General features: G+C 38.9%; 1 protein-coding gene across 1 annotated transcript in view; it reads right to left on the bottom strand.

Annotated features, from left to right (window-relative positions):
* gramd1bb (GRAM domain containing 1Bb) overlaps positions 1-26,472 on the bottom strand; it is an 84,230-nt gene that overhangs the window by 20,625 nt on the left and 37,133 nt on the right. The window contains 3 exon segments of the mRNA XM_041994023.1: positions 408-428; positions 5,409-5,429; positions 7,378-7,588. Coding sequence (XP_041849957.1) covers positions 408-428; positions 5,409-5,429; positions 7,378-7,588 — 253 coding nt within the window.

Below are 26,472 nucleotides of genomic sequence, written 5' to 3' on the forward strand. Positions count from 1 at the left end.
TAGTTTAACAGACATCAAAGGTTCGTCTTCAAGTGTTAGTACACCACCTTGTGGTGCACAAGAAAACAGCAATACTCATGCTTTGATGAGACGATCCTGTAATGAAGAATCTTTATCTAAACATAAACTCCTATTTTTAACCTACTACAAGACAGTAATCTCCCTTTTTTTCTTATTAACCTGCAGTAGGAGGCCCACCTACTGCTCTCTAAACCCATACTAATCCCTGCCTGCAGGGCTAGTAACCCACACTACAGATTTGGTGCTCCAGTAAACAGGGTCACAGACAACAACCTTTAATCTCCTAAGCAGGACACTTCCAGCAGTCAACATGTGTGAAGTAAACACACATATACACACCTTAAAAACATTAAGTGTAAAAATATATATATCAAAGTGTGACTTACGTTGTACCAGCTTTGGCTCTTCTGTGGAAAGAGAAAAAAGGTGCATTGAAGCAGATCTGTAGCTGATATAGACATAAAGACATAAAGTGTGATACAAGATCATCCTGCTTATAACAGGTAACAGCAGGTGTAAGCTGTTGTTAAAACATTGTACAACCATCTGATTTAACAAACATAAAATTGTTTCACCTTCATAAATTTGTACAGATGGCAACACAAGGCTCTGTGCACATTTAATGTAACATATAATAAAATATTTAAGTGCTTGTAATTCACAGCTCATTACATTTTTGCAGTTTTATAACAGCAGAGGGCAGTAGGGAGGTTGCTTCACCTTTAGTATGACGTAACAATGTTTTCCAGCTATATAAATACACCTTCCACTCTTACTAAGCAAAGGTCCTAGAGAGAAACCATGCAGGTGATCATTCAAAGGGTAAAACAAGGAAAAGGCATCCAGAAAAACAATGGAGAGAGAGAGAGAGGAAAAAAAAAAAAAAAACAATCCTGCATGTTAGAGCAATCCTTCTATTCTTGATGACAGTTAGAAATGTTTTTTTTTCTAGAGCAATGAAAATAAAGTAAAAAAAAAAAAAAAAATTTTTTTTTGCTATTTTGAGAAGTTTTTATGATGAATTATAGTTGGACTTTTAGTAGCAGGACCACAGTTAAACACTGCAGTCCATGTGACTGACTTTTGACCCGGCAGATAATCAGCTTTGGATATGACCTCAAAACATGCACCAGGAGCTAAATGAAGCCCTGCTTCTTGTAAATCTGTCTACTCAAAAACCTGACACACGGCAGAGTTTTTTCCTGTATTGGGACAAGGTTTGGTGGTTATCTGCTGTGTGTGGTGCAAGCAAGCACTGAGCTGCAGCGGCACACACGAGGCCTGGCAGTGACGATAGCTGAACTAATGTGGGCTAATCTGATTTGAAGGTGACAGAGACATGAGAGGGGAATTACTTTCAGGCCACTCTCTGTATAAGGCGTGCCTGCTTATCATTTCCATTGTGTTTGACTTTGAGTGACTGCAACATGTGAGACATCATTGCTTCTACAAAGAGACAGTATTAATACTGTGATTGTATACAGGTAGAAGGTTTTAAAAAGGAAGCAGTAGATAGAGAAATGAAGACAGAGCAGTGGGTCAAATCTGCTTATGCAACTTTAAATCACATTACATGACTTGAATTTCAGTAGATTTTTTTGAATGAAATACCTTCAATAAGACCAAATTTTCAGTAACATCCCAAAATTTGTCATAAAGGCCAGGCTCTGCAGTTTACTGTAGATGCAATAAAAGTTCTCCAGTTGATTATGAACATTCAGACTATTTTAAGGTATTTGATTGCGTTGGTTTGTTGTTGGTATTTAAGCTTTGCTGTGGAAAAGACAGAAGTCACAATGAACAAAGATCTGCTTTGTGGTGAAGTGAAGCCAATTATGAAAATATGAAGGTAATGACAATTGTCTGGCTGAATTAAAACTGATGGCAAGCAAGTCTGTCTGCTGTCAATGAATATCAAAACTGCTGGATCTGGCATGGCCCAAGTCAGACGTGTCTAGGGGACACTAACATTCTTGGTTTTGGCTCAGAAGGCTACAGTCTTCCCATGGGACAAGTATGTTTGCTTGTTCAGGCAGAGAAGGAATGGGAAAACCATTGCCTTTCTATGGATAAAGCATTAGATATAGCATATTTCTATTCTTCAAGTGAAGGTGATAAAGGAGAAGGTAGTGGAAATTGGCAGAGCCATGGCCTCCTTTAGATAGTGAAACACTATCTCTAGTTATCTTAGATATGGCTTCAATGAGAACACAGGGAACAAAGGAAAGCCTTCCCTGGGAACAGATGCAATGATGCAACAGTGGCCAAAGGGCTCCTTTATGGCTTCCTTCCCCTTACTTTCCTGCACAGGTTTGTAAGGATAGTTCAGCTGGAAGAGGCTAGCCTTATCCTGGTAGCTCCCAACTGGCCCCAGAATATAATTTTCTAAGAAACTACATTGCTCCTTCTGGTACTACCCAGTATAGTACATAAATAATTCTGCCAGTTGCTGCCAGGTGATGTGAGCGAAGCTAAATGCCAGTCAGTCTGAAAAGCTGCTTTCACCCTTGTTGTCCACCCATTTACAGCTTGGCAGTGTGGCCTAAGCCCTGTTCATGTCTTGCAAAAAGGGTATTGCTGTATAAGGAGTGTACAACTCAACCCCTATCTTCTCAGATGCCTGTTCCATAGGTTAACCTAAGAGGCTTTGCATAATGCTTAGATAAGATTTTTATTTCACAACTTACAGTGAAGGAATTTAAGTAAATTATATCATCCCTTAATTACCTACATTCAGGGATTTATTTCTTAAAATTTAAGCATTAAATTAAGTGTGCATTTCTTTAACAAAACTTTGAGATTGTAGATGAATTTTTACAAATTATTTCAGAATTTCTGGTACAGTGTAGTTCGCCCTGCGGTAGGCTGACAAACGGTCCAGGGTGTACCCTGAATCTTGCCTGCTAATTGCTGGGATAGGCTCCAGCATTCCCGCAACCCTGCCTTGGAATTAGTGGTAGAGAAAAATAATGAATGAATATTGCTGGCTAGCATGCTGTTTTAGGCTTCTACAGGCTGCTTAAAATAGTAGCAAGAATACTATATTCCCCTAGCATATTTGTATCTCTCTAGATCATCTCTATGCAAGGCTGTATGACCCAATATACAGGCTAATTGTGTATTTCTTGGAAATAAAGCAAAGGTAGCTGGTCTAATATCTGTGGTGATTATGTTGTTATAAGAACATCTTTTTTAGTTTCCCTTCAATCCCGAATTGGACTAAGTGGTATAGAAAATGGATAGATGGTGCTTCCAATACATTTTTCTTTCAACAGTTTTTGTTCAGGTTTTGACTTCAGAACCTCCACTTGTCTGACAATCACTATTTTATGTAAACGATGAGTTAAGTGAATGTTTGTATTCAAGTCGAAATTTACCAAGAAAAATATAAATTTCTGCCTTTGTCTGTATGCATATTTTTAGCAATGAAACCTCTGGCCACAGGTACTAATGTGACTTTTGGAGTTTAAAGTTTCAAAATGAAAGGAGAAAACAAACAAATAAGCAAACAAAAAAACATTGTCCTTTGAGATCAATTCAGGAAGTGGGAAGAACAGGAAAGGACAGGAAAGCCTGAAACTGTACAAAGGGATCATGTAGTGCGACATCTACATTCTGCAGGGAAAAAGGGCTAAGGTTATTTAAGAGGGCCAATGCGGATTGTAAATATGCCAGACGAAAAAAGAAGAAATGCTTACTTTAATCAGGTTTAATCTGTCATACTGAAAGAAAATTAAAGAGAAAACAAAAAGTTAACCAAGGCTGTGAGTAGCATGGACATAGACAGAAATGGAAATTGAGAAAAAAAAGCTGAAGTCCAAATAGTCTGAAGACAACTCTACCATTAGATAGAGTTATTAGTTTTATGCTGAAAATGTCACTGCACAACTAAATCTGACTCTTCATCTGGCCGGTGTGTTACACCAGAGGCCTGATTGATTATTTCTTTGCCATCATCACTGTTGCCATCATGAATCCACTCATGCAGAGAGGCATGGTGCCACTGTTCTTTTGCAGTGCTCTCTTTTATTCATATTGCATTTGGGTTAGGGCGATCAAGCTCACGTTGCTAGAATGAGCTCATGCTTTGGACAAGGTCATGTGATCACTGCAGACCATAAAGGCTTTTGTGGGGTCATTGCAGCAGGATTTGAGGTGGACTGGACTGTGGCACAGAAAAAAAGTGATGTAATCAATTAGTATCCGATTGCCACAATAAGACTGTTCTTCACACCAATCTCCCAATTACTGCTCCTTTTGTCACAATATGCGTCAAGTTTTGACACAAAATAGCAAAAAAGCATTTTAAACAGGAGATTCTTAATAGTAACGCCTAACATACACTACCAGTCAAAAGTTTGGACACACTTTCCAATTGGATTTAAAGGGAAAGTTTGTCCACACTTTTGATTGGTACTGTACCTGCTACATTCAGTGATTGATAACACACAAACAAACAAACAAACAAACAAACAAACAAACAAACAAACAAACAAATAAATAAATAAATAAAATGGGATGTAGTCATGACAGAAACAAATTAGATTGATAAACCAGCAGTATAGCCAGTGTACTAAAACATGACACCAGTCTGCAGCATATTTGCAGGATGGATAGTGGGATTTTTGTGGCTCAAGAAAAATGGGTGAAGGATTCTCTTATGGGGCAACAGAAAGGCTGCTCAAATAATGATGTAGCTCTGGAGCTCTGGACTGAGACATTAGGAGGATTTGTATGATTTTTTTTTCTTCTACATCAAGGATTTTACAATAAAGAACAAAGAATTATCATTACCACAGAGTAACAATGGGTTGTGAAAAGAGGGTTACTGGGCACAAATGAAGGCAGAGAACAAAAAGCGGACAAAAAGAGGACGGAGGAAAGACATTTATACATATATCTGGATTATTTATAAATTAATTTTGCGTGACAAACATTTGTATTTTAAAGTTTTGTAATATTCCACAAAATGTGAAACATACACATAAACTGTCCAAAAAAACTGTGTGGTTTTGGATTATTGTGCTTTATTTGTCATTTTCTTAAATTTCTAAAAACAAAATGGAGAACATCCTGATCTGACATTATGATTACGGAGATTAATATGAATTTTAGGGAATATCAATAGGGAAACTATAGTTATATAATTCAAACATCCCCAGAGAAATAAAGAAAGGAAAGGACAGCAGGGAAAAAAGGAAAAGGGAATGTCCATCTGCCATGTTTGTGGGTGTGAATGGGATTTGCGACAGTTGATGTGTGCATAGGCTGAAGCATAGCAAACTAGGCTGGGACATTTTCACAGAGCAGCTCACAAGATAGGAGCTGTTGCAGAGGGAGGATGGCACAGAAATATTTGAAGAACAGAAAAAAAGAGTAATGCTTACTTTGGAAAGTCGCTTGTGAGACTAGCATGCAAACAGGAGAAGAACAAAGAAAAAAAAATCAGAGAGAGAAATGAAGACTAAATGAAAAGAACCGCAAGAAGGAACAGCTGAAAGAACCAACAGAAAAGCTGAACAGTCATCATCAGATGGAACACGTTATCAATATGACATGTAGCAGCAGCAGACTGGCAAAGAGAAGGCGTGCACACCGTGTTGAGGAGACAAAAGTAATTCCAGACACAGTAACAAAGTGATTTAGCAGAAACAGATGAGGACAGAATGACAGGGTAAATAAAGGAGGATGGCTTACATCTAATATTATGGGAGCTAAAAGGAGAGCCACATGCTTCTTATGTGAGCTAACTTCAATGCAAGAAATTTTATACACCACTTGTAGAAGCAGATGAATGGGAGTAAACAGATCTACAAGACATTGATGCTATTCAATACTACATTTCATATTCTTTCATATAAAGTCATTGTTCAGTCAGGATCGAAAACTCATATACTGAGTAAATAACTTAGCTTTAGTCAGTTGTTTATTTTCTGATCTGAGTGTGGGCTGCAGGAGCTTACTACTTTATTTCAGGACATGAATGAGTGTAGACAATTATAGTCAACTGTACTTAAACAAGGGATATGTGGACTAAATAAAAACTGAAATGAAGGCAAGTGTCTGTCGTCCAAAAGGAGAGGTATAGTCATAGCTCCTAAGTCCCACAGCAAATCAATAACCAATCAGGGCATATATGTCACTATGCTAGAAATAAATTATTTGTATTATGCAGCTATGGTTAGAAAAAGAAAAGGGTTAAGGGTTAATAAAAGAGTTAACAAATCTTCGTGCCTGTCACACAGTCAGGAAAATTCATCGGGTGTTACAAAATGTGAAAACATTAACCTCACAGATTTGTTTCTGCAATCTAGAAGAATATCTGGTTTTTATTTCATGAAGTTGCTTGGGTTGTGAAACTAAACCTTTAAAAGAAGTCTTGTTTGGATAAAACTAGATCTAATGATTGCAACAAACCCCAATGACTGCATCTGAACATCTGAACATCTGAACCAAGGTTCATGTTTTTGTTTCAGTGTATACAGTACATTTAACCTGGATGTGTTTTTAATCACAAAACTTAATCAAAGGACCTAATATGACATACTTATGTCCTGTTGCCACCTGCAAACTATTTAATGTCATGTTTTTTTTAAACACCATTTGGCACATGGGTTTTCACCTTTGGAATAAATGGAGAAAAATAATACAATGATTAATTTTGTTGACACAATAATAAGAAGTCATGCCTGTCTCTAACAGAGTTGTTCTGTTTGTATATACTGCTGCCATAGTTCACCTACCTTCGGGTGGTGCCACTCCTCTGTCGGCTCTGAAAATCCCCTCAATGCTAAATTTGTTATCTATTTACTTCTAAAGCTTAAAATTTAAACCTCCTCACTGTGTATTACTGTTGCTTTTTACCAATTCAAAAAAAAAGAAGAAAGTCTGAGAATCTGGACCTTCCAGACACAAACAGAATTTTGGTTCAGTCTGATCCAAATTTTAGCTCAGATTAAACTAAGACGTCTGCGAGCCCAGACTGAACAAGTAAAGGGTGAAAGGGCCCATGGGCTATAACCTGAAGAGCCTAATATTCTTCCATGTCTCTGAATCTGACATCTTCTGTCCCAAAATGAATCCTTTAACCATAATTTAGTGGTGAAAACGTTATGAGCAGCTTTATGCAGCAAAAACTGCCGTGCAGTTATTATCTGCTGGAAATTTTTCTTCAAAGTGCTGAATAAGTGGAGACTTACCACTCTCCACTTACTGAGTGACTGAGATCAGGATTTAAAAAGGCTGTAGTTAAAAATGTGAAGAGCTGCTGAGAACATTGTAAACTTGGCTGAAAGTGCACCACCACTCAAACTGATCGCCTTCATTTTTATCATCTACTGAGAAATTTCCTCTCACCTTGGAGTTCTTTCCGCCGCTTCGTGCTGACTGCAACGAGTATGTTCTCTGGACGACCTGCTCAGGTGTGGAGGGGGACTTGTCAGAGGAGTGGTCTGAACCCTTCTCCACCATGTTCTCACCCTCCTGGCTCTGTGGTGTAGGAGAGCGCGAGCGTTTACGCAGGACTGGTGAGCAGGCTGGTGTGCTCTTGTTTGAGTTACTGGCAGTGCTAAAAAAACAAAACAAAACAAAAAATAAAAAAACAGAAAAAAAGAGATGAGTTCAGTCTGAAAAATCAAAGTCAAACTGAATTATCAATATAATAAGAATCCATAAAATTCCAAATTAATCTTCAACTTAAAATCAATTAGTACATGAAATTCAAACGAGACTTTGGTAATTTAGAAAACAGTGATGATATCCTCTAGATAAGATAAAATTAACAGCTAAGAAGACAGTGCCATTAGCATAACACACACATACTGTTTCATCAGGCTTACATCACTTAAGGATTAATAGGCTTGAAACACCATGTGCTAACCTGGCTTATATGGGAAGTAAACAACAACAACAATGGCTGCCAAGAGGAAAACAGTAAGTACATTTTATCTATATAGCACCACAATCATACAATGAATAAAACAACTTAAAAGCAATATAAAAAGCAGAGTAAATGAAATAAAACACAAATATAAAAAGTAAAATTAATATAAATCCTAAAAAATATTGAAAGGCCTGTTTAAATAAATTGGTTTTAAGCTGCTTTTTAAAAGTGTCCACAGAAAACACAGACGTTAAAGTCAATGGGAGAGAGTTCCAGAGTTGTGGAGCTACAATCTTGATCAAGGAACAAGCACCAAACCGTGATCTTAGAGCCCTGAAGACCTCAGAACCCTGCTGCTATGGTAAGACTGCAGGAGGGCTGTAACATAAATTGGGACTGGCTATGCAAGGCCTAGTACGCAAGAACTAAAACTTTTAATCGAATTCTAGATCTGATATGGAGCCAAAGTAAGGAATGCAAAACTGGAGTGATACGAGCCTTTCTGTGAGTTGCTTCTGTACAGGATTTAATCACTAATGCAGAATTTCAAACACAACATGGATATCAGTAAGTGCAGCTTTCTAGCTCATTATCACCATAGTGAGCTTTGAGAAACCTCACATTTTAATGTCTTAACAACTAATATTGAAAATGCAAGGCTGTTAAATATACAATTACCTTTTCCCTTGAAGTCATAACATTTTCTGAAGTTTGGAAAACAACTGAAATCCCAGACATGCTGACAGCTGTGTAGATTTTGATTTAGATTTTCATTTTGTCTTCTAATCTCAATGATATAAGTTTTTTTTTTTTATTCAGACAATAATAGGATGTTGTAACATATTTGACATGTTTTGGTTGTCACTGAAACATGTCACTGCATTGTTTCTAAATGGATTGGAGGGAAACAAATTAAGACATATAGGTGGCAACTGAGATCAGGAAGCAGGCTGGGACGAGGGGCGTCCCACACACCTGGGATTCCCTACTCCAGAGACCACCACACGACGAGGGGCGTGGCTGTCCCAGCAGATCTGACAGGTTTGCTGGGACGGCCACACCTCCGGAAAACAGCTGATAATACGTAGTTATAAGATACTATGACATGACATTTCTGAGGAAGGCTGCAGGTGACAACTGAAACATGTCAGGTATTGTCTGAATAGAAGACAAAAAAAAACTTATATGATTTTGATATCTTAAATTTAAACTAAGCAACATGTCAGCTTTTCTTTGATTATTTGCTATAATACCTCCACAATCAATCCAACTGGAAAGACAGCTGTCCTGAGACACTAAGTTCCTATCAGGTAACCTGTGTGATCCAGAGCTAGACACACAAACATCAATAGTGCAGTAAGAAGCCTTCCCCTTTCCAATAACAGAAGCTAACAAAAGGCTCTGTAAGCGATCAGCGCGGCAGCACGCCTGCCAGGCCTGTTACCTGACATGGGGTTATGCAAGCTGTTACGTCATAGTCTGACCAATGGCTCCTGTTAGTGGCCATGAATTTCTGATCTCCACTTACATTCAGGACTTCAATGCAGCTCAAAGCCCTGACTTACAAACAGCAGCATTGACAACTTCTGTACAACTGTCAGGACCTGCTGTGCTGTGAGCTGGTGGGTTTTAAAAAGCAATGACATCACAGAGCCATCACATCTAACAGATAGAGATTAATGTTGCTCTTCTGATGCTGTATAGAAGCTCTGACATCAGTTTATGAAAAACAGTCTGCTTTTACTGGATAATCAGTTTAACTGTACATTGTCTATACTGCATTCACAGCTGATTAGTCCCTACAGACAGGGATTTGAGTGAATGTGGGGAAAACTCAGTGGTCAAAGCAGTTGATGTCAGAACAAAGCTGCAGTCAGTATTTATAATCTCTGCATGTCCACTGAGCCTTAACAAACGGGAACTGAGAACCACATCTCAGTTCCCTTTTGTTAGGTGTATTTTAAAATATGTTTCTAGATTATCGAGGAGCGTAAATCATAAGGACACAAGATGAAGGAAAAATGGGGATTAATGATAATCAGCGAGACAAAAACATAGTACACATGAATGCTGGAGAACAAATGAGCCCAACAAGGGATTCAGTTTAGCTCAGATGCTAAGCAACCTGGACAGTTTTATCTTGTGATCGATGACCTAAACAACATCTCAATCAATCATTAAAAACATGCCTTTTTAGCTACCCACTTTCCAAAATGGCAGCTTGTCCCTCTGTCTGCTCTGTGTTGGTCTGTTTTTAAACTTTTTTAAAGGATGTTACTACCCATTTTACCCTTAAAATGGGTTTTCTGTTATTTGTTAATTTATTTTAGTATATTTTTTAAATGTAGCATATTACATTACAGTCATTTAACAGACGCTTTTTATCCAAAAACACAGAGGCTAGACATTAGCTAGATATTAGTGTTAAGGGTTTTGCCAAGGTATAGCTATCCAGTGCACTGTGGGTGTAGATGCATATTCATACAGCTATTTTTAAACTGTTTTGAGGTCTTAACCTCTATCAGCTTTGAGACCCATTTTTTGGCTGCACCACAGTGAGGACTGTAGTGTCTGCTGGAGAATCTACACCTACAGTGAGGCCTGTAATATGTGCTGGAACAGCAGAAGATGTTTTTATCTCTATGGGATTTATTCCTTGTTAAATAAAGGTTAAATAAAAATACCACATGTTTTCTGTGTTTATCTATATTTTATTGCTAATATTTTGTTTCAGATATAAATGCATTTTTTAAGTTGTGGTCTTTATTCCAGCCTCACCAACCTGCTGCTACAACAAAATACATAGAAAATCCCTGGAGCTAAATATGCATGGTGGTTGGTACCAGACGTCCTGTGGGCGTATATAATGTGCATCATTCCAGGCTACCATCTGAACTGTAGATCAGTAATCACTTATTTTTGACCAGTCGCCAATTAAATTTATCTTTAAAGCCAAAGTGTAATCCAGTAGCAGATCATATTGCAACAAAACAGTCTTGTTACATCAGCAAGGGTCCAGTAAAAATAGTCCAGTAACATAGTTGGTCCTCAACTAGTATTTTATCCATAAAAAACAGTTTTAGGTGAAAATTGAAGGATTATACGGGGATAAGCAGAATCTGAAGTTTGGCACAATTTCGAGGACATTCACTGTTATCTATTATCTCTCATCATAGATCAATATCTTTCCATTTCAATCATCAAGCAGGGAGGGTGAAACTTGACACAACAGATTAAGATTGATAAGAGGGTCAGATTTTCTTAAACCATAAAAACTGTGACAGCATAATCATAGTTGTTCAAAATAAACTTGACAATGGCCAGTGACGATTACTCAGAGGACAGGCTGGATGATGGCATCTGTTGGATCAGGCTAGTGTATTTTATTTGTATCAGAGAAAATGCAACAACTACACACTTTATTTAAAACTATTATGTGCAATTGTCTCTGTTTGCTTAGATCTATTCTGCACTATGCTTTACACTTTAAAATTTAAAGCTGTATCAGATAAATTTAATGTCCACAGGTAATCGGAGGCATCATTAACAGCAACCTTATGTCAGTTCTACGCTGCACGTGTCTGCTGCCATTTGTTGTTTGCTGGCCTCTTTAAATAATCCCTTAAAGTCGCCAATTAATCTGGTTGATTCATTTCCCACTTTAAGAGATTAATTAATCTGTCAATAACGAACTAAGAAATAATTAAAACTATTATGAATTAAAGAAATTAGCAGCAAATGATTCCATTGAAATTTCTAATTTGTGCTGGATCTTACACCAAACGTTTAATGTCTTCCACAATCCTTCTCTCTCCAGAACACTGAAATATGCCAGTAAAAAAGACAGATGCTGTTAGAACTATGTTTTATTTATTTATTTAATTATTTCAGAACTATGTGTTATACCAGTAGTACATACTGACTTTGCAAGATTGTCGTACACAGTAAGCAGTATGCAAATAAGTATCCGGATGATGTACTGATTTGGAGGAACTTCTCTCTGCATCCAGCCAATCCACATCACATATTGTATTCCATAAGTCAATGAACAACAGTGGTCTTAAAACTGAAAAGATTTTATTCATTAATTTGCTACTCTTATTTTTATGGTTGTATTACAGCTGAATGACACTGAACACGTGTGACAACCTCTTACTTTAGTTTTTTAAATGATTGTTTTATCTTCACTGCATGGTTACCTGTAAACAACGTCCTTTGTAAATTCAACAGAAACAGAAGCATTTTATTCAGTTTACTTGCCTGTCCAGACTAAAATGTTGATTTCATGTAGTTTAACATGTGTTTGTGTTTGTCCTGACTGATTACTGGTTTAACTAACTGTTAAACTCAGTAGCTCAGCAGCAATACTGGGTAGGTGTAACGTCAATGAAGTAAACAACATAAAAATAAAAAAAAATCTAATCCATTGATACAATTAATTATCTACTTAAGTCTAACTAATGACTTAACTGCTTTGACAAAATAGGGTGGCACCATAAAAGAAAATAAATTTTCTTTTATATTTCTTTGATACATAGAAATGGGAACCTCTGCTTGTTCTTAATTCACAGATCACCTTCCCTTTCAGATATAGAGAAGCAAACAAGGGAAAACACAAATCTGTCATCAGCATATGAATGACTAAACCCAGTCAGTCATTAGCACAACAGTCTGCTCTTTGAAGCAGAATAGTAGGTGTAGAAAGAGAGAACATACTGGTGATGCTAGCCTGTAGCAGAGCAGACAAAAGCCTCCATCCCAAGCGCTTTGTTCCTAGCTGCTTCATAAAACACAACACGCAGACACAGAGCAGCAGTCTTGTACCTGTCGGAGTGTTATCTCTGCAGTGAGATGTTTGGGAAAAGTAATGAATGACCAACACTGACTTTCAGGCTACAGCTGACAAAACTATTGCTAGCAGCGTAGTGCCTATCTGTAACAACAACCCTGGCAACACTCAATGTTGATGCCACAGGTTGTAACAATAACAAGACTGTATGCAGTGTTTTTAAAGAGGCCTGGAGTCAAACTAGGCAGTTAAACAGCACATGATAAGCTGAATCAGCAACACTTGTACAAGCTGTTGAGTTCTGAACTTGCACTGAGTGGCTAAAGACAACTGGTTTTTACTGCTGAAAAACCATATTACTTGGGGTACTGCACACATGACTACAGAGCTCTGCTTCGAGTAGAGATTGCTATAGCAACAGTGAACAGTGAGAGAGAGAAAAAGGGAGTGGTTTAAATATTCAATGTCTAAATATACTCGAACAGCTCTGCTGCCAGAGATGCTGTCTGAGCAGGAAGCAGGGAGCTGATGTGACACACAATGCCTCACAACCCATCTGGGCTCAGTAGTTACATGTTAGCGATATGCTAACGTTTTAATACAAGTGTGTATCATGTAATTGTCTCATGATACTCAGTGCTAGTGGATTCATTTTTTGGTCAATACAATACAAATACAATACAATCAATAAATCAATACAAAGATAACTTCTTTGGCCATATATATATATATATATATATATATATATATATATATACATATATTATCTTAACCACTTAGTCCATTTTTGGGTCGTGGGTAAGGTGGAGCCTATCCCAGCATTTTAGCAGGTGAGAGGCAGGGTACACCCTGGACAGGTCACCAGTCTGTCGCAGGGTCAACACAGATATGGACGGACAACGATTCACACAGAATTTAGAATAGCCAATTTACCTAACATGCATGTCTTTGGACGGTGGGAGGAAGCCGGAGAACCCAGAGAGAACCCACGCATACATGGGGAGAACATGCAAACTCCACAGAGAAAGGCCCCTGTTCAAACCTCCCCCAGCCAAGGCTTGAACCGGCGACCTTCTTGCTGTGAGGCTGCGGTGCTAACCACCACACCACCGTGCAGCTCGCTCGCTCTCTCTCTCTCTCTCTCTCTCTCTCTCTTTCTCTCTCTTTCTCTCTCTCTCTCTCTCTCTATATATATATATATAAACAATAAAAAACATTTAAATTCAGACACAGCTACACAACTGTGATACCAAGCTTAATTATACTGAGGATTTCTGAATCAGAGACACAGGAGACTTCTGACATACTAAAACACAAGACAGTAGTCAATTCAAAATTCTTTCGTAATCTTAAGTCATTACATCTTAGAACTCATATAAAAACTCTGTTTTATAATGTAATTTATTTAAATTTATTTTAGATTATTTCAATCTTTAACTGATTTTGCAGTCATTTACTGTTTAATAATAGACATTTTTGACACAATATTATCATGAACAGTATTTGTGTGATTATGAAAGAGATAAACTGCAAACAAGAATCAGTAAAGCTGTCTTAATCTGAATGTAAAGACATAAAGTCTCGATATCACTAGACTGGATTAAGATTTTAAAAAGAGGGAAGAATACATTAATATTTTTCTTAAAGAGTAAATGAGTGGTTCTAAAGTGGCTCTAAAAAGAGCCACTCTTAGACCTATGCTCAAAATTCTCAGCTGCAGCTCCACGAACTACAAACACAAATATAGCATTACAAATGCTAATAAATGCTACACATGAAGAAGGTAATGGCTGCAGACCCAGTGCAGAAAGAAGTTGAAGAGACTAAAGCATAAATAGTAGCATCTTTAAATAATTAAAAGCAGACCTCACTTTTAAAAAGCTCATAGATAGAAACTTTACATTAAAATAAATATTAATAAAAAGCAACCACATAAGTAAGGAGATTGTTACACAATGCTATAATATGGAAGACGGACAACATTTTTAGGTAAGAAATTACGGATGACTTTGATCAACATGTGGTGCATCTAGAATGGTGGATCATAATCTTAACAGATTAATACAGTCTGCATCATTCTTGCAGTTCTATTTGGTGGGTAAACTTTTATAAATTCACATGCTTAACTGTCAAAAAACACAACACACTGCGGCATTGCAGCTCCCTGTGAAAGCCCCGGTTTGTGTAATTGCTCAGCTGATCAGTGAAAAATGGCAGAAACCAAAGCAAGACTTCTTTTAGTTTTTGCAAAGTGCGTCAAACTATGCAGTAAGCTGGCATTATGAAAATGTTTTTTTTGGTGATGAAGACAAATGAGGTAAGAAAAAGCTTGACTATAAACTAGATGTTTACGTTTTGTGTTAATTCAACTTTGTAATGTTGCAGACCTTTTCATGCACAAAAAGCAGTATAACACACTGGATCCAAGAGAACCACCAGGAAAGAAAAACATGATCCCTTTAAAATACAATACGAATACATTTTGTACAGCTCTGTAGGTTCATTAGCATACTGTGCATGAGGGATTGGTCCCAGAGGCTTGAGTACAGAACTCATCTGCATTACGGAGCTCTGCAAAGTCTTTACAACAGAGGATCTTGATACGTCAGAGTCATTAAAGATAGGTCGAGTTTTTACCTACACGGTGAATTAAAATAAAGAAATCAAAGAGAAACAAGCATTCTGTTTGTACCACTTTGTTACAGTCTTTTCTTTAAATAAGCTTTAATGCTCTAAATCCAACAGGCTCAAGCTGTCCAAACGTTCGGCTTCACAATAGAACAGAGTTCCGGGCCTTTCTGAGGGCCCCACTTGTTTTCACAGTTTTGCTGATCCTGGAAAATACCCATCTGGCAGTGGCCCTTCAGCTCAGCTTGGTTTGAAAAGACCATGAGGAGCACTGCACTCACTAGCAACTACTGTGCATGCACAGGCTGGACTTCACATCCAACACAGAGGCAGACATAAACATGGCCTTGCATGTGGACACTGAAAACGTATGCCCACATATTACGGAAACTCATCCCAACTTCCTCTGTCTCACTTAATAATGTCATATGAGTTATTTTAACAAAATTAGACCTCTTTTTAATGTAGCTGCACACATGAGCTGCACAGATTGCATAACCAAACCCATCCAACCCCACCCATCCATTCTCTCCACACATGAACTGACACAAACGTACACACACAAGCCCTCAGACATGCATTATAGTCTACCATACCCCTGTTGAAATACACAGTCCTTCAACACCTCGCCGTAGCGGCCCTCACGGCAGCGGCAGCCCTCATTGGCCACCGTTACGCACTCAAACACCACCATGTCCTCGTAGGCAGTTCCGAGTAATGAGCTGTTCACCCAACGGATCATCCCACAGACTGTGCACTGTCTTTTCTTGCTCAGGGTAAAAGAAGAAAGGTAGCGGGACAGATAAATAGAGAGAGAAGTGGAAGAGGCAGGCAGGGAGATTTTCTCTAGCAGGCTTAGGGCCACTGATCTTCTCTGGCCAGCTCTGATCTCCTAATAACCAGCTTACATCGCCCTTAACACCACCTGCCAAAGAAGAGGAACTGGTGGTCTGTGGCGCAGCTGCCCACTTTCCTTGTGCTCTCCCTCAAAATAGTACATGTTGATCTTCCTGAACACGGAAACAAATCATTAAGCAGACAGGCTCCGTGCAGCTGAGGCTGAATGCATGCAGGTAAGCAGCACTAACCTGCTCGTAGCCATGTAGAGAGCCGCTCCGCAGCAATCAGCCCCTTTCAGACAGCTTCATTCACACAACAGGAGCCTTGGATGAGGCATGGGAGAAGGAAGAGGAGGTGGATGAGGAGAGGAGAGAAGGATGAAGGATGAAGGAGAGGAGGGTGAACAAATTCCCGAGCATGCCAGATAGATGAGGGGAAAAGGAGGAGGAAGCAGATGCAGCAGAGGCAGATAAAGCGAGAGCGTATTTTTCCAGCAGATTGAGAGGAACAACTGAGGCTGGATGTTAGGCTTGGTTTTCCCCTTTTCTAACGTTCCCTCTCGTCTCTTGTCTAATTCATGCTGATAAACTCCCATTTTCCATTCCTTCTTTCTTATTCCTCTGCTCTCCCAGCGGTTTTCTCATATGCCTGCATTTTGCTCCCCCATATATCCAGCCAAGGCTCTCCTCTCGCGATTTCTGCTCCTGGATTTACAGAATTTTATGGCTGCACACTGACAATGGATGGAAAGACACTGAGGATGAACGTGCAAACCAGTGTGGAGGGAGAGAGAGAGCGAGAGAGAGAGAGAGAGAGACTGAGCTGATGAGCAAAGAGATGGCTTTCACTTTGCATTCCACCTCTTCTCAGAGCTGGTGCACCAAACCCACTGCTTCTTAAATTATTCATGCGTTTCATGAATGGCAGGGCTGAGATCACCAACATTCAGGTCACTTTACAGTTGAAGCTCCCTCTGAATCCCCTCCTAAGTCATGAAAAGCGAGCCCAAGCTTTGTGGTCAACGCATATTAATTGACAGCACATGAAAAATCACAAATTTCCCTGAGGAATTCCAAAGGGATTAATAAAGTATTTCTTTCCATTTGACCACTAAAAATTTAAAACACTGACAAAGCTCATTTTAGAGACTTGTATCCATGACAAATGAATGGAATTTACAACATGACATTACATTAGCTTATACTAAATAAAGAAAATAGATATAAAAACAATAAAGTAAAAAACAATGGAAAACAAAATGGAATATAATACATACTTCTGACTCGTTTTGATGACACACTTCATTATGCGCATTCCTAAGGCTGCCATTGCCCTGCAGCATCCTTCAGGGCAATGGCTGAGAAGCCACACTTCACAAATGATTTTTTCCCATCAGGAGCATCAAGTTGCACTTGTATTTCGCTTTATATTTAGTTACCGAATCACATGGCAGGAACTGGATATTACCACACTGCCCATTTTGGATGTGCACCATTGAGTCAATATTGGATCACTTTTGCTGGAGAAAGCTCAGAGCAGAGACAAAATCAATATGGATGCCGAATTAACCTTAATTAAGGGGCCCCACAGTGATAAAATCTGTGAAAATTCAGAAGTGAGGCCTTTAAGCATGTTTACATTCAATTTATGCACTTAAAAAAAAAAAAAAAAAAAATCATCTAAAGAATCATCTTGTTCATTTTATTTTATTTTATGGCAGATATGGTAATAATAGCAGATTTGAAAATTTAATAAGACTATTTTTATAGATTTGACAAGTTGGATTAAAAATTGCAGATGTGAAAACAACTATTTAAAAAGAATTTGGGGTACTGCATTAAATATAAATGCAAAAAGAATACAATCATAAAAAGATATGAATTTTCTGTGATGAGATAAAAATGATTAAGAACAAAAAAGTCTTCTCAGGATTTGCTATGAACAGGGGTTTACTTTCCATCATAGCGCCATAATTTAAGTTTACAAATAACATCTTTGAATTAATTAATAATTAATAAAAATAATTAATTAATAATTGCAAAGGAGTTGGCCATAAATAATATTCCTCATTCTTAAATAACACAACACAACCTTCAGGAGCAATGAATTTACAGCAAGCATAAATCTGTGGTGTGGTTTAAACACTAAACTGCTGAATTTGTTAATCATTGCAACAAAAAGTGCAAGTTAAAGCTTTACCACTGAAACATGGGCTGTGGTGGAGAGGAAAACTGTCCTGTGCTCTATACAAGGAAGACCTTCCTTATTTTAGCAAACTAATGCCAAGTGTAGTCTGCATTAACTACAACAGAACAGTTTAGTTACAAAAATATGTGAGCTAAAGGCTGCTAGCTTCCAGACCTATCACCCAATTAAAACAAACAACAACCAGAAAAAATTTGGCAAATTATGAACTGAAGAATAAAACAAAAGGGGGCCTTTCAAGCGGCTGAAACTCACATACACAGGGTTGTTAGAGGAGGAGGCGCAACACAGTGGTAAACATGTCATTCAAAAGCTGTTTTGAAGCATGCTAATGACATCAAGTCCAAAACACAAGCTTATAACAACTTGCAAATCACTGCATTTTGCTTTTTGTTTCTGAAACACAGTTTTAAAATTTTTTTGGGGAAACTGGGTTATAATGAAATGACTAAATTCCATTCAGTCCTTGCATTTGGAAGGGGGCAGGTATAATATGTGCAGAGTCATGGCCACGCAAACTGAATTTTCCTCAAAATGTTCCACATTTCAATCCAATTTCCAGAAAAAAACATCAAGATAAATGCTCATAAATGAGTGTCCATCTGCTTTCATACAGTTCAGAGCTGTACCACTTGATGATGGGCACAATTGTATATCTTCATATAAAACTAGTTGTCATCTGTTTCTATCGTTTCATCTTTTTAGTGGATCACAACCTTTGATGACAAATTTTGCTGCATGTTTCATGAAGTCTTTGTTTTCAGCAAAACAACTTTATTGTACTAAGGTACTAAATTAAGGTCCATAGCCTTATTCAAGCATGCACACAGAAGACAGTTTCTGAAAAGGATGATTACTGCTACTATCCACTTAAACTCTCAACTATGGCACAAGTGGTGTAGCTCAAATGCATAGTTTTTGTTATTTCCATACCTTAATCTTTTAAATGGCTATATCTTAAAAACAACATTATCCCGTATTGGAAACATGGCAAAAAATATCATTTGAGGCAATCTATCCACATTCACACCAATTCACACGTAAAGATTACCACAATCAGTAATCGCCTCTTTACCTCTATAAGGAAAAAAGCAGAATTCTTAGCTGTGTTGCTGGAAAGACTTGACCCCGGGGCTGCAGCAATTCTGGCTGCCTCTGTGGGAGCCCTCAGCAGAGCCGTGCCGTGGAACAAAGGGAGCTGGTCCACTGAGCTGGACCACTGTGTGCCCAGATAAGCCTGCCCAGCCTCACACCAATAACTGACCTACTTAGGGAAACTCTGTTCTCATTGTTGTTGTACACAGAGGACACGCAAATGGTCGAATTGACAGCAAACTCATACACATGGTACATGGGTGTGCAGCTTTGGATTCACTCAAGCTAACGGGTAATGACTAGGAGCTTTCACATTACATCTGGTGTAGACGAGAGCAGAATGCACTCCGAATGATGAAGACTCCTATCGTCTTCTGCATCTTTTTGAGAGGAAGGCATGCTGTTTACAGAGTTGTCATGGCAACACCAACATGCTGACGCCTGGCTGGGTCGGAAATGACTGTCAGCCCGACTGCGTTGGCCGTGCAGTTACCATGGTAGCGCGTCAAGCCATTCATGTGCACTTGAACTTCCCCCAACTGGAGAAAGAGAGAGACGGAGCTGGAGGATGGTATTTGTGTGTTTATAAGAGGTGATGTTGCTGGAGAAAAGCAGCATCACACACGATTAGTTATCTAGAAAAGCCCCAGAGTTTAAGTGCACTTTGCTGTCAGTGCGATTATAGTGACAGAAGTGATCTTTGAGGCCTGACGCCTGACGTCTCAATCTTATACCAAACAAGTAGATAGTTTAAAGTATCATGAAACACTTTCTACAGGACGGTAAAAAACAGCAAGCTATCACAGAACTGAATGCAGTAGATAAAGTATGTCATTACCTATCCTAAAACTATTTAAATCTAGTCCCACAAGGATAACTTAAGCAGTTGGTCCCAGGTTTAATTAAAAAACTTAATTATCCTAACTGTTACGACCTCACCTGGCCAGAGCTGGTAGTCCTCCGGCAGCTCTCCTCAGATTCTCCACACCTGGTCCTGATCTGCTCATCATCATAAAGTCCAATCTGTCACACCTGTCCTCCAGTCCTTATAATCCCCTGTTCTGCCCTCAGTCCTCGTCGGACCTTGTCCTACGCACCATATGGACGCTCTCCCAGTCCCTTCCAGGCTCCCTGGTGACCCACGTCTGCTCTGCCTTGGTCAGATCCAGTAAGATTCTTTATCTGTGTTCTTTCCAATTAAGATCTGGTAACCTGTTCCTGTCTCCGAGGGGTCCATGCGTTACACTTACTGTGTGGGAGCCTAAAATTGGCAAGCCTGGGACAATTCTTAGCTTCTCATTGAAGCAGTGACCTACCATACCTGTGGGTGCAAGAACCTGTTAAAAGGTGGTATAATTGCACAAACTGATTTAAATTCAAACTTAGTCAGGTACTTTAAGGGCTTGATGTAAGGGATAGGAGGGGACAGGAAACTGGAAACGGCGTCAAGTCCCCTCTGGGACACATCGTCTCTGTGGGACAGGCACAGCCGCTGCCATCTGCAAGGGCTATAGAGACGGAAGGAAGCAGGATGGGTGACCACACACTCGCAGAGACTAAGAAATAGATATCTAACAAGGACAAAGGGTGAGAAACAGTGAAACGAGTTTGACAACTGAAAATTCATTCATTAATTCATTCATTTAAGTCTTAACTATAATGCGTAAATAAAGGTAAAAACTGCATTCATGAATGGGGAGATGGAGTATGGTGTGATTTTGCAGCTGCATTACTATCCTTAAATTAAAAGACTGATTAATTTTTCATCCACAAAAACATGAAATATTTTGATGATCATTTTCAGATTTTGGCTGAGAAGCAATGTGGCACAAACATGTTAATCCAGTTTAAAATTCTCTGCAAACTATGACTTTTTCAGTAAGTTTTTCAAGGCAGAAAATATTCCCATACAGCAGCCCTTAAAACTGAAGTTCCATTTATGTCAGAGAGATGGATGTGTGGTGCCTCCACATCAGTTCACTGAGGACTGTAACTCTTTCTTTATTAGTGGGTATCTCACTATGTTTTCTTTAGTAAGATGTTTTACATTCATGTCTCTGCAAGCAGAACAGGATTGCTATTTTATATTTATTTATTTTTCTGGTAACTCTGTAAAAAATTCTGTAAAAAATATGTTGACATATATATATATATATATATATATATATATATATATATATATATATATATATATATATATATATGTATATATGTGTATGTCAGCTGATCCTGAAGATAAAATCTTCAACACTGAAAGCAGTAGTTTGATTAATGAACGATAAATAATAAATGTCAGTAATATGTTGATCCTTTTTGCATCAGAGCCAAATAGTTCTAGAGTCATGTTCAATCTTCTAGCCTGTCATATTTGTCAAAGTTCAAGAAAACAACTGCAGTTGTGTTTGTTTCAAGCTCCACATTAAGTTTGTGCTGCTCTTGGTAGATTGCATTGGCCATAATGAAAATAAGTTGACTGCATCTGTGTTCATAAATTAGCATAAACTTACTAGATCATCTGCAGAACTTGCCACTCACACTGGTACTTTTCTGGGTTGCAGCTAACTTGCCCTGCTTAGTCAAGCTCCATCTCCTTTGAGCTCATCTTTTGCGTTTATGCGCCAATGCATGTTAGCAGATGTAATAAAATACAAGGAGCAGCTCCAGATGCCTGGTTGTATCAGCAGGTAAACAAGAGAAAATAATAATTTCTATTTCCACACAACTAAACACAGAGGGTAGTGTTTAGTAACATCAGGTGAATGAACTTAATAAACAATATGCTTTTTCGATGGTGTACAGTAGCATTAGGGATTCAAGAAAGGGAGGGGGGAACAGGCAGATTGTTCTTCCTAAAAGCTTAATAGCAAAATGGCCGTTTTGTTTGGACAGGTCTCTTGGGCAAGTGTCCGGAACACTAATGTAAAGCCTTTTAATCATACATTTTGTCTGAGAGAAGTACACATAACTGTTCCTCAATGCAGCTTCCAGCCCATTAATAATGAGGCCTTTAGAAACCAAAGGAAGCAAACATTCCCTCCCACAGCATTACATGACTCTATAGTTGGTTAGAGGTAAAAGCATCTATTGTACTCAAAATGGTTTTGGTTGTACCTGTCTCATTCAAACTATTTTAATTATACAAGAAAAACAACCACTCAACTCAACAAAAATTTTGTACCATAAGATTAATTCATATACAACGGACCTCTTAGTCATCCACCTTTGGTAGCATTAAACCTTAATGCTGCTTTGAGGGCTATTCTTATATCACAAAGTGCTGTGACGCAAGCCTTTTTATTGACAACTGAATCAATACAATATACAGGTATGTAATTTCATCATTTCCCCTCCAAGTTCAGATAATGGGGAAAAAAAAGCCTGTTACACTGTATGCATTAAGAAGAGTGCAGTGGGAAACAGTGCAGAGTATAATCAGTGATGACAAATGGCTTGTGGGAAGGATGCAGTAAGAAGAAAAAAACAGGACAAAAGAGAGCGAGAGACACACATAGTTAATAAGCCAAGGCTATGAGGAACAGTTCTGCAGTTTCCTGTGATTGCAGAGCCCCTGCTGTGAACATGGGTCCTATATATATATATATATATATATATATATATATATATATATATATATATATATATATATATATATAAAGCCTCTGGCTCTCACCATTTTGTAATTTTGTTTTCTAGATCTTGTGAACTGCTAAATAACTACTAGTTCAAATACATATTAGGTCTTTTAAGCTTCACTATGTAATTCCATGATATTAAAATGAATATGGTGCAGAAGCCTGTGGGAGCTACAATTTTAGTCAGCCTAAATTAGCCCAGAGACGACATTGGCTTGGGCCTTTTGTTTCAAAGTGTTCATGATGATTGGAAATATCACTTGTTTTCAAATGTTTTTCATGACAGTGTTAACCCTTGTGTTGAATAAAGCATTAAATCAGAAATCCCTGAAAGATTTCCCGCAAGATGCCTTTTCTCAAATTCTTACTGACCATGACCCCAGGAAAACAATGCAACTTATTGCTTTGATCTGCGGTAAGCAAGTAGTAAGTAACATTTATTTCTATATTGCTTTTCACAGATAAAATCACAAAATACTTTACAATAAAATCCATAAAAACAGACCCCCCCCCCCAAACATGCATGCACATGTAACAAATTATAACAAATAAAATATCTGTAAAGAAATGTTTGTCAGCAATGCTGGCTTAACCATAAGCAATTTTAAACAAGTGTGTCTTGAGCTGAGCTGTCTACACTCTCAGCAGATCTAATACTGGCAGGGAGAGCGTTCCAGAGTCTGGGGGCTGTGGAGACTAAAGCTCTGTCTCCACAGGTTTTCGGGCAGAAATAAGGTTCTGGTTAGTGGATCTACAAGTGCGCATGAGGTGGTATGGATGTGGATGAGATCTGAGAGATATGTGGGTGCTTGTCCATGCAGATGTTTATGCATGTAGTCGCAGTCTGACTGTCCTGCAGCAACAAGGGGCTGAGCCACGTGCGGCAAGCAAGCTCTTCCTCCGTTCTGCTATCGATGCCTTGTTGTTGCTACAGCTGCTGCTGGCTGAGAGCACACATCTGTATGAGCACGAGTGTATGGATGCAGTTTAAGTCACACCAAATGTCATACCAAGAGCAAACATCCATATGCAGGGACCAATGCCAAATCCTGAGAAATCTCCCTCTCCCTCTCTGTCACACACACATACACACACACACACACATACACAGTCTCTCCCTTCTTACCTCTTCCTCGATTATTTTAGCATACAAGTATTCTGAAATACAAACACTAACTATTTAGCCAGTTGTTATGCTGATATTTGAGTGAAGTACAATAATTTGCTGCAAAGACAACTTTGGACTTATGCTGTGCAGATTGCATCTTCTGAAAATAATCTGACGGGAACTTTGTGAGCAGGCCAAAAGTCAAATTTGCATCAGATCTCAGTTTGCAAGCTTGGTTTGTGTGCACTGAGAAGCATAACTTTCACTTGATATCATCTTGAACTATCTCACCAGTCATAATATAACAACATGGCATGGAGAGATCAGAAAGAATCACAGACTAGTTTAATAATAGTTCCTGCAGCAGGTACAGATAAATCACAGGATCCAGTTTAGACAGTGTAGTGTACTGATAAACTGATTGACACCTATTTACGTGCTGTTCGGCCAACATAGCAGATTGTTCAAAGAATAACTTAAGTGGCATAGTAAGCAATGACAACAACAGTAAAATGTCTGCAGGATTTTTTCAGCAATTAATCTAAAAGGGACAGAAACATAGCAGGATTTTTCTTTTGTTATATGTAAAATAGCTTAATGTGCAGTTATATGACAATGACACATGCAATTATGAACGGCAGCAAGGAAGCCAGACAGGTCACTTCCATGTACACAGCCATGTGATGCGAACAGATGGCTGATGAGTGTAAAGTAACCTGTGCCTGACAGGGTGCTGCAAACAGATTAACTGAGGACAGACTCAGGTTTAACGGTGTTTCTACGCTACAGAATGACAAAGAGGCTCTGGGTGAATGAGGCCAACACACAAAAACAGGAAGGCACATCATCTGACTAACACATACTGTATGCACTTAGCCTGATTAATCTTATGAAGCTCAGAGAGAACGTTTTTAAAGCTAAACTCTCATGTTTGAAGAAGAAATGACTAAAGGATCCAGTGCTTGATTCGAGAAGTAAGAAACAAAAAACTAGAATGAAAGAATAAAAATTAGAAAAGTACAGACATATATAGATATAATGAAAGAGAGATGAGAAAAGAGGTCCTGTGAGGAAAAGATGTGGCCCTCATGAAAGTGAGAAGTAAGGAAGCGGGACGCACGTTGCCGAAACTGCTCCCCCTCCAGCTTTTTTTTCCTCCTGCAGTGCTCTGTAATTCGTCTCTAAAAATATCAAGCAAGAGGAGGAGGAGCATAAACAAACACAGGGGAAAGAGAGGATAAAAGGAAGGGATGATGGAAGTGTGCACAGAGATGGTACACTGTAGCAAAACAGGTTAAAAAGAAAGGAAGAGCAGGGCAACCTGGTTGAGGATCTGTTTGTACAAGTGACATGACGAGGGGATGGAGAAGGGCGGGAGTGTGGGGAGCAAGGAAGACTGCAAGAGCAAAAGCTAGGGAGAGACAGAGAGAGCATGTGCCTGCTCTTTTCTAGGCAGCCACGTGAGCGCTTCTCCTCAGCTGCTCTGCTCATACAGAGCCAGCCAGAGGGGAGCAGAGCAGGGACGCTACAGTCACAGTGGAAAAAGGCACTCTACATGTCCCCCACACTGGTTGCACTGGATGTTCACAATCTGACCACAACTTACTGGTCCTCAACTAACTCTCATTTCAAGCTGTTGCATTTTCTGGATATTTACATAACCCTATAGATGTATACAAATTAAAATAATCAAGCTCTCTTTAAAGACTAGGCAGTCAATACAGCCATAAGCCACAGAAATACTAATTTATTGCCATATAGTTGATCCCTGTGCTGGGTTATGCTTTGCATACATGAAAGCTTTGAAGCTACAAAGAAAAACATGCTACATTTCTAATGCATCATGAGAGGGAAACATTGAAAACAGCTGTCTCTGCCCCTGTTGATTCTTACCAGGCAAGCTTGAAGCCTTTCATTAGTACAGCCAGGAGTGCCTGATGTCCATAGCGTGTTGTGGGCACTGAGCTGCCCGTTCACACCGCCGCATGCTGATTGACAGCCGGCCAGTGCTTCACCTCCCATACGCAGAGCAGGAGAGATGCACAGAGGAAGAAGGGAGTAGTGGATGCAGAGGCCGATGGACCGTAGGGGACCAAAGTCTGGAAAGATGATCCTCAGCTTTCGCCAGCTTTTCTGCTAAATTCCTCTGTTTGAATCAAGGTGCCGCAGTGCTGAGCACTTGTGCCAGAAATTCACACCTCCCTGGGGTTCTTCGGTTTTCCCAGAAGAGAAGGAGGTGACCTGCACTGCAACATTCGCAGCTCAAACTGCA

The sequence above is a fragment of the Melanotaenia boesemani genome, chromosome 9 (assembly GCF_017639745.1).
Source record: "Melanotaenia boesemani isolate fMelBoe1 chromosome 9, fMelBoe1.pri, whole genome shotgun sequence".
Taxonomy (NCBI): domain Eukaryota; kingdom Metazoa; phylum Chordata; class Actinopteri; order Atheriniformes; family Melanotaeniidae; genus Melanotaenia; species Melanotaenia boesemani.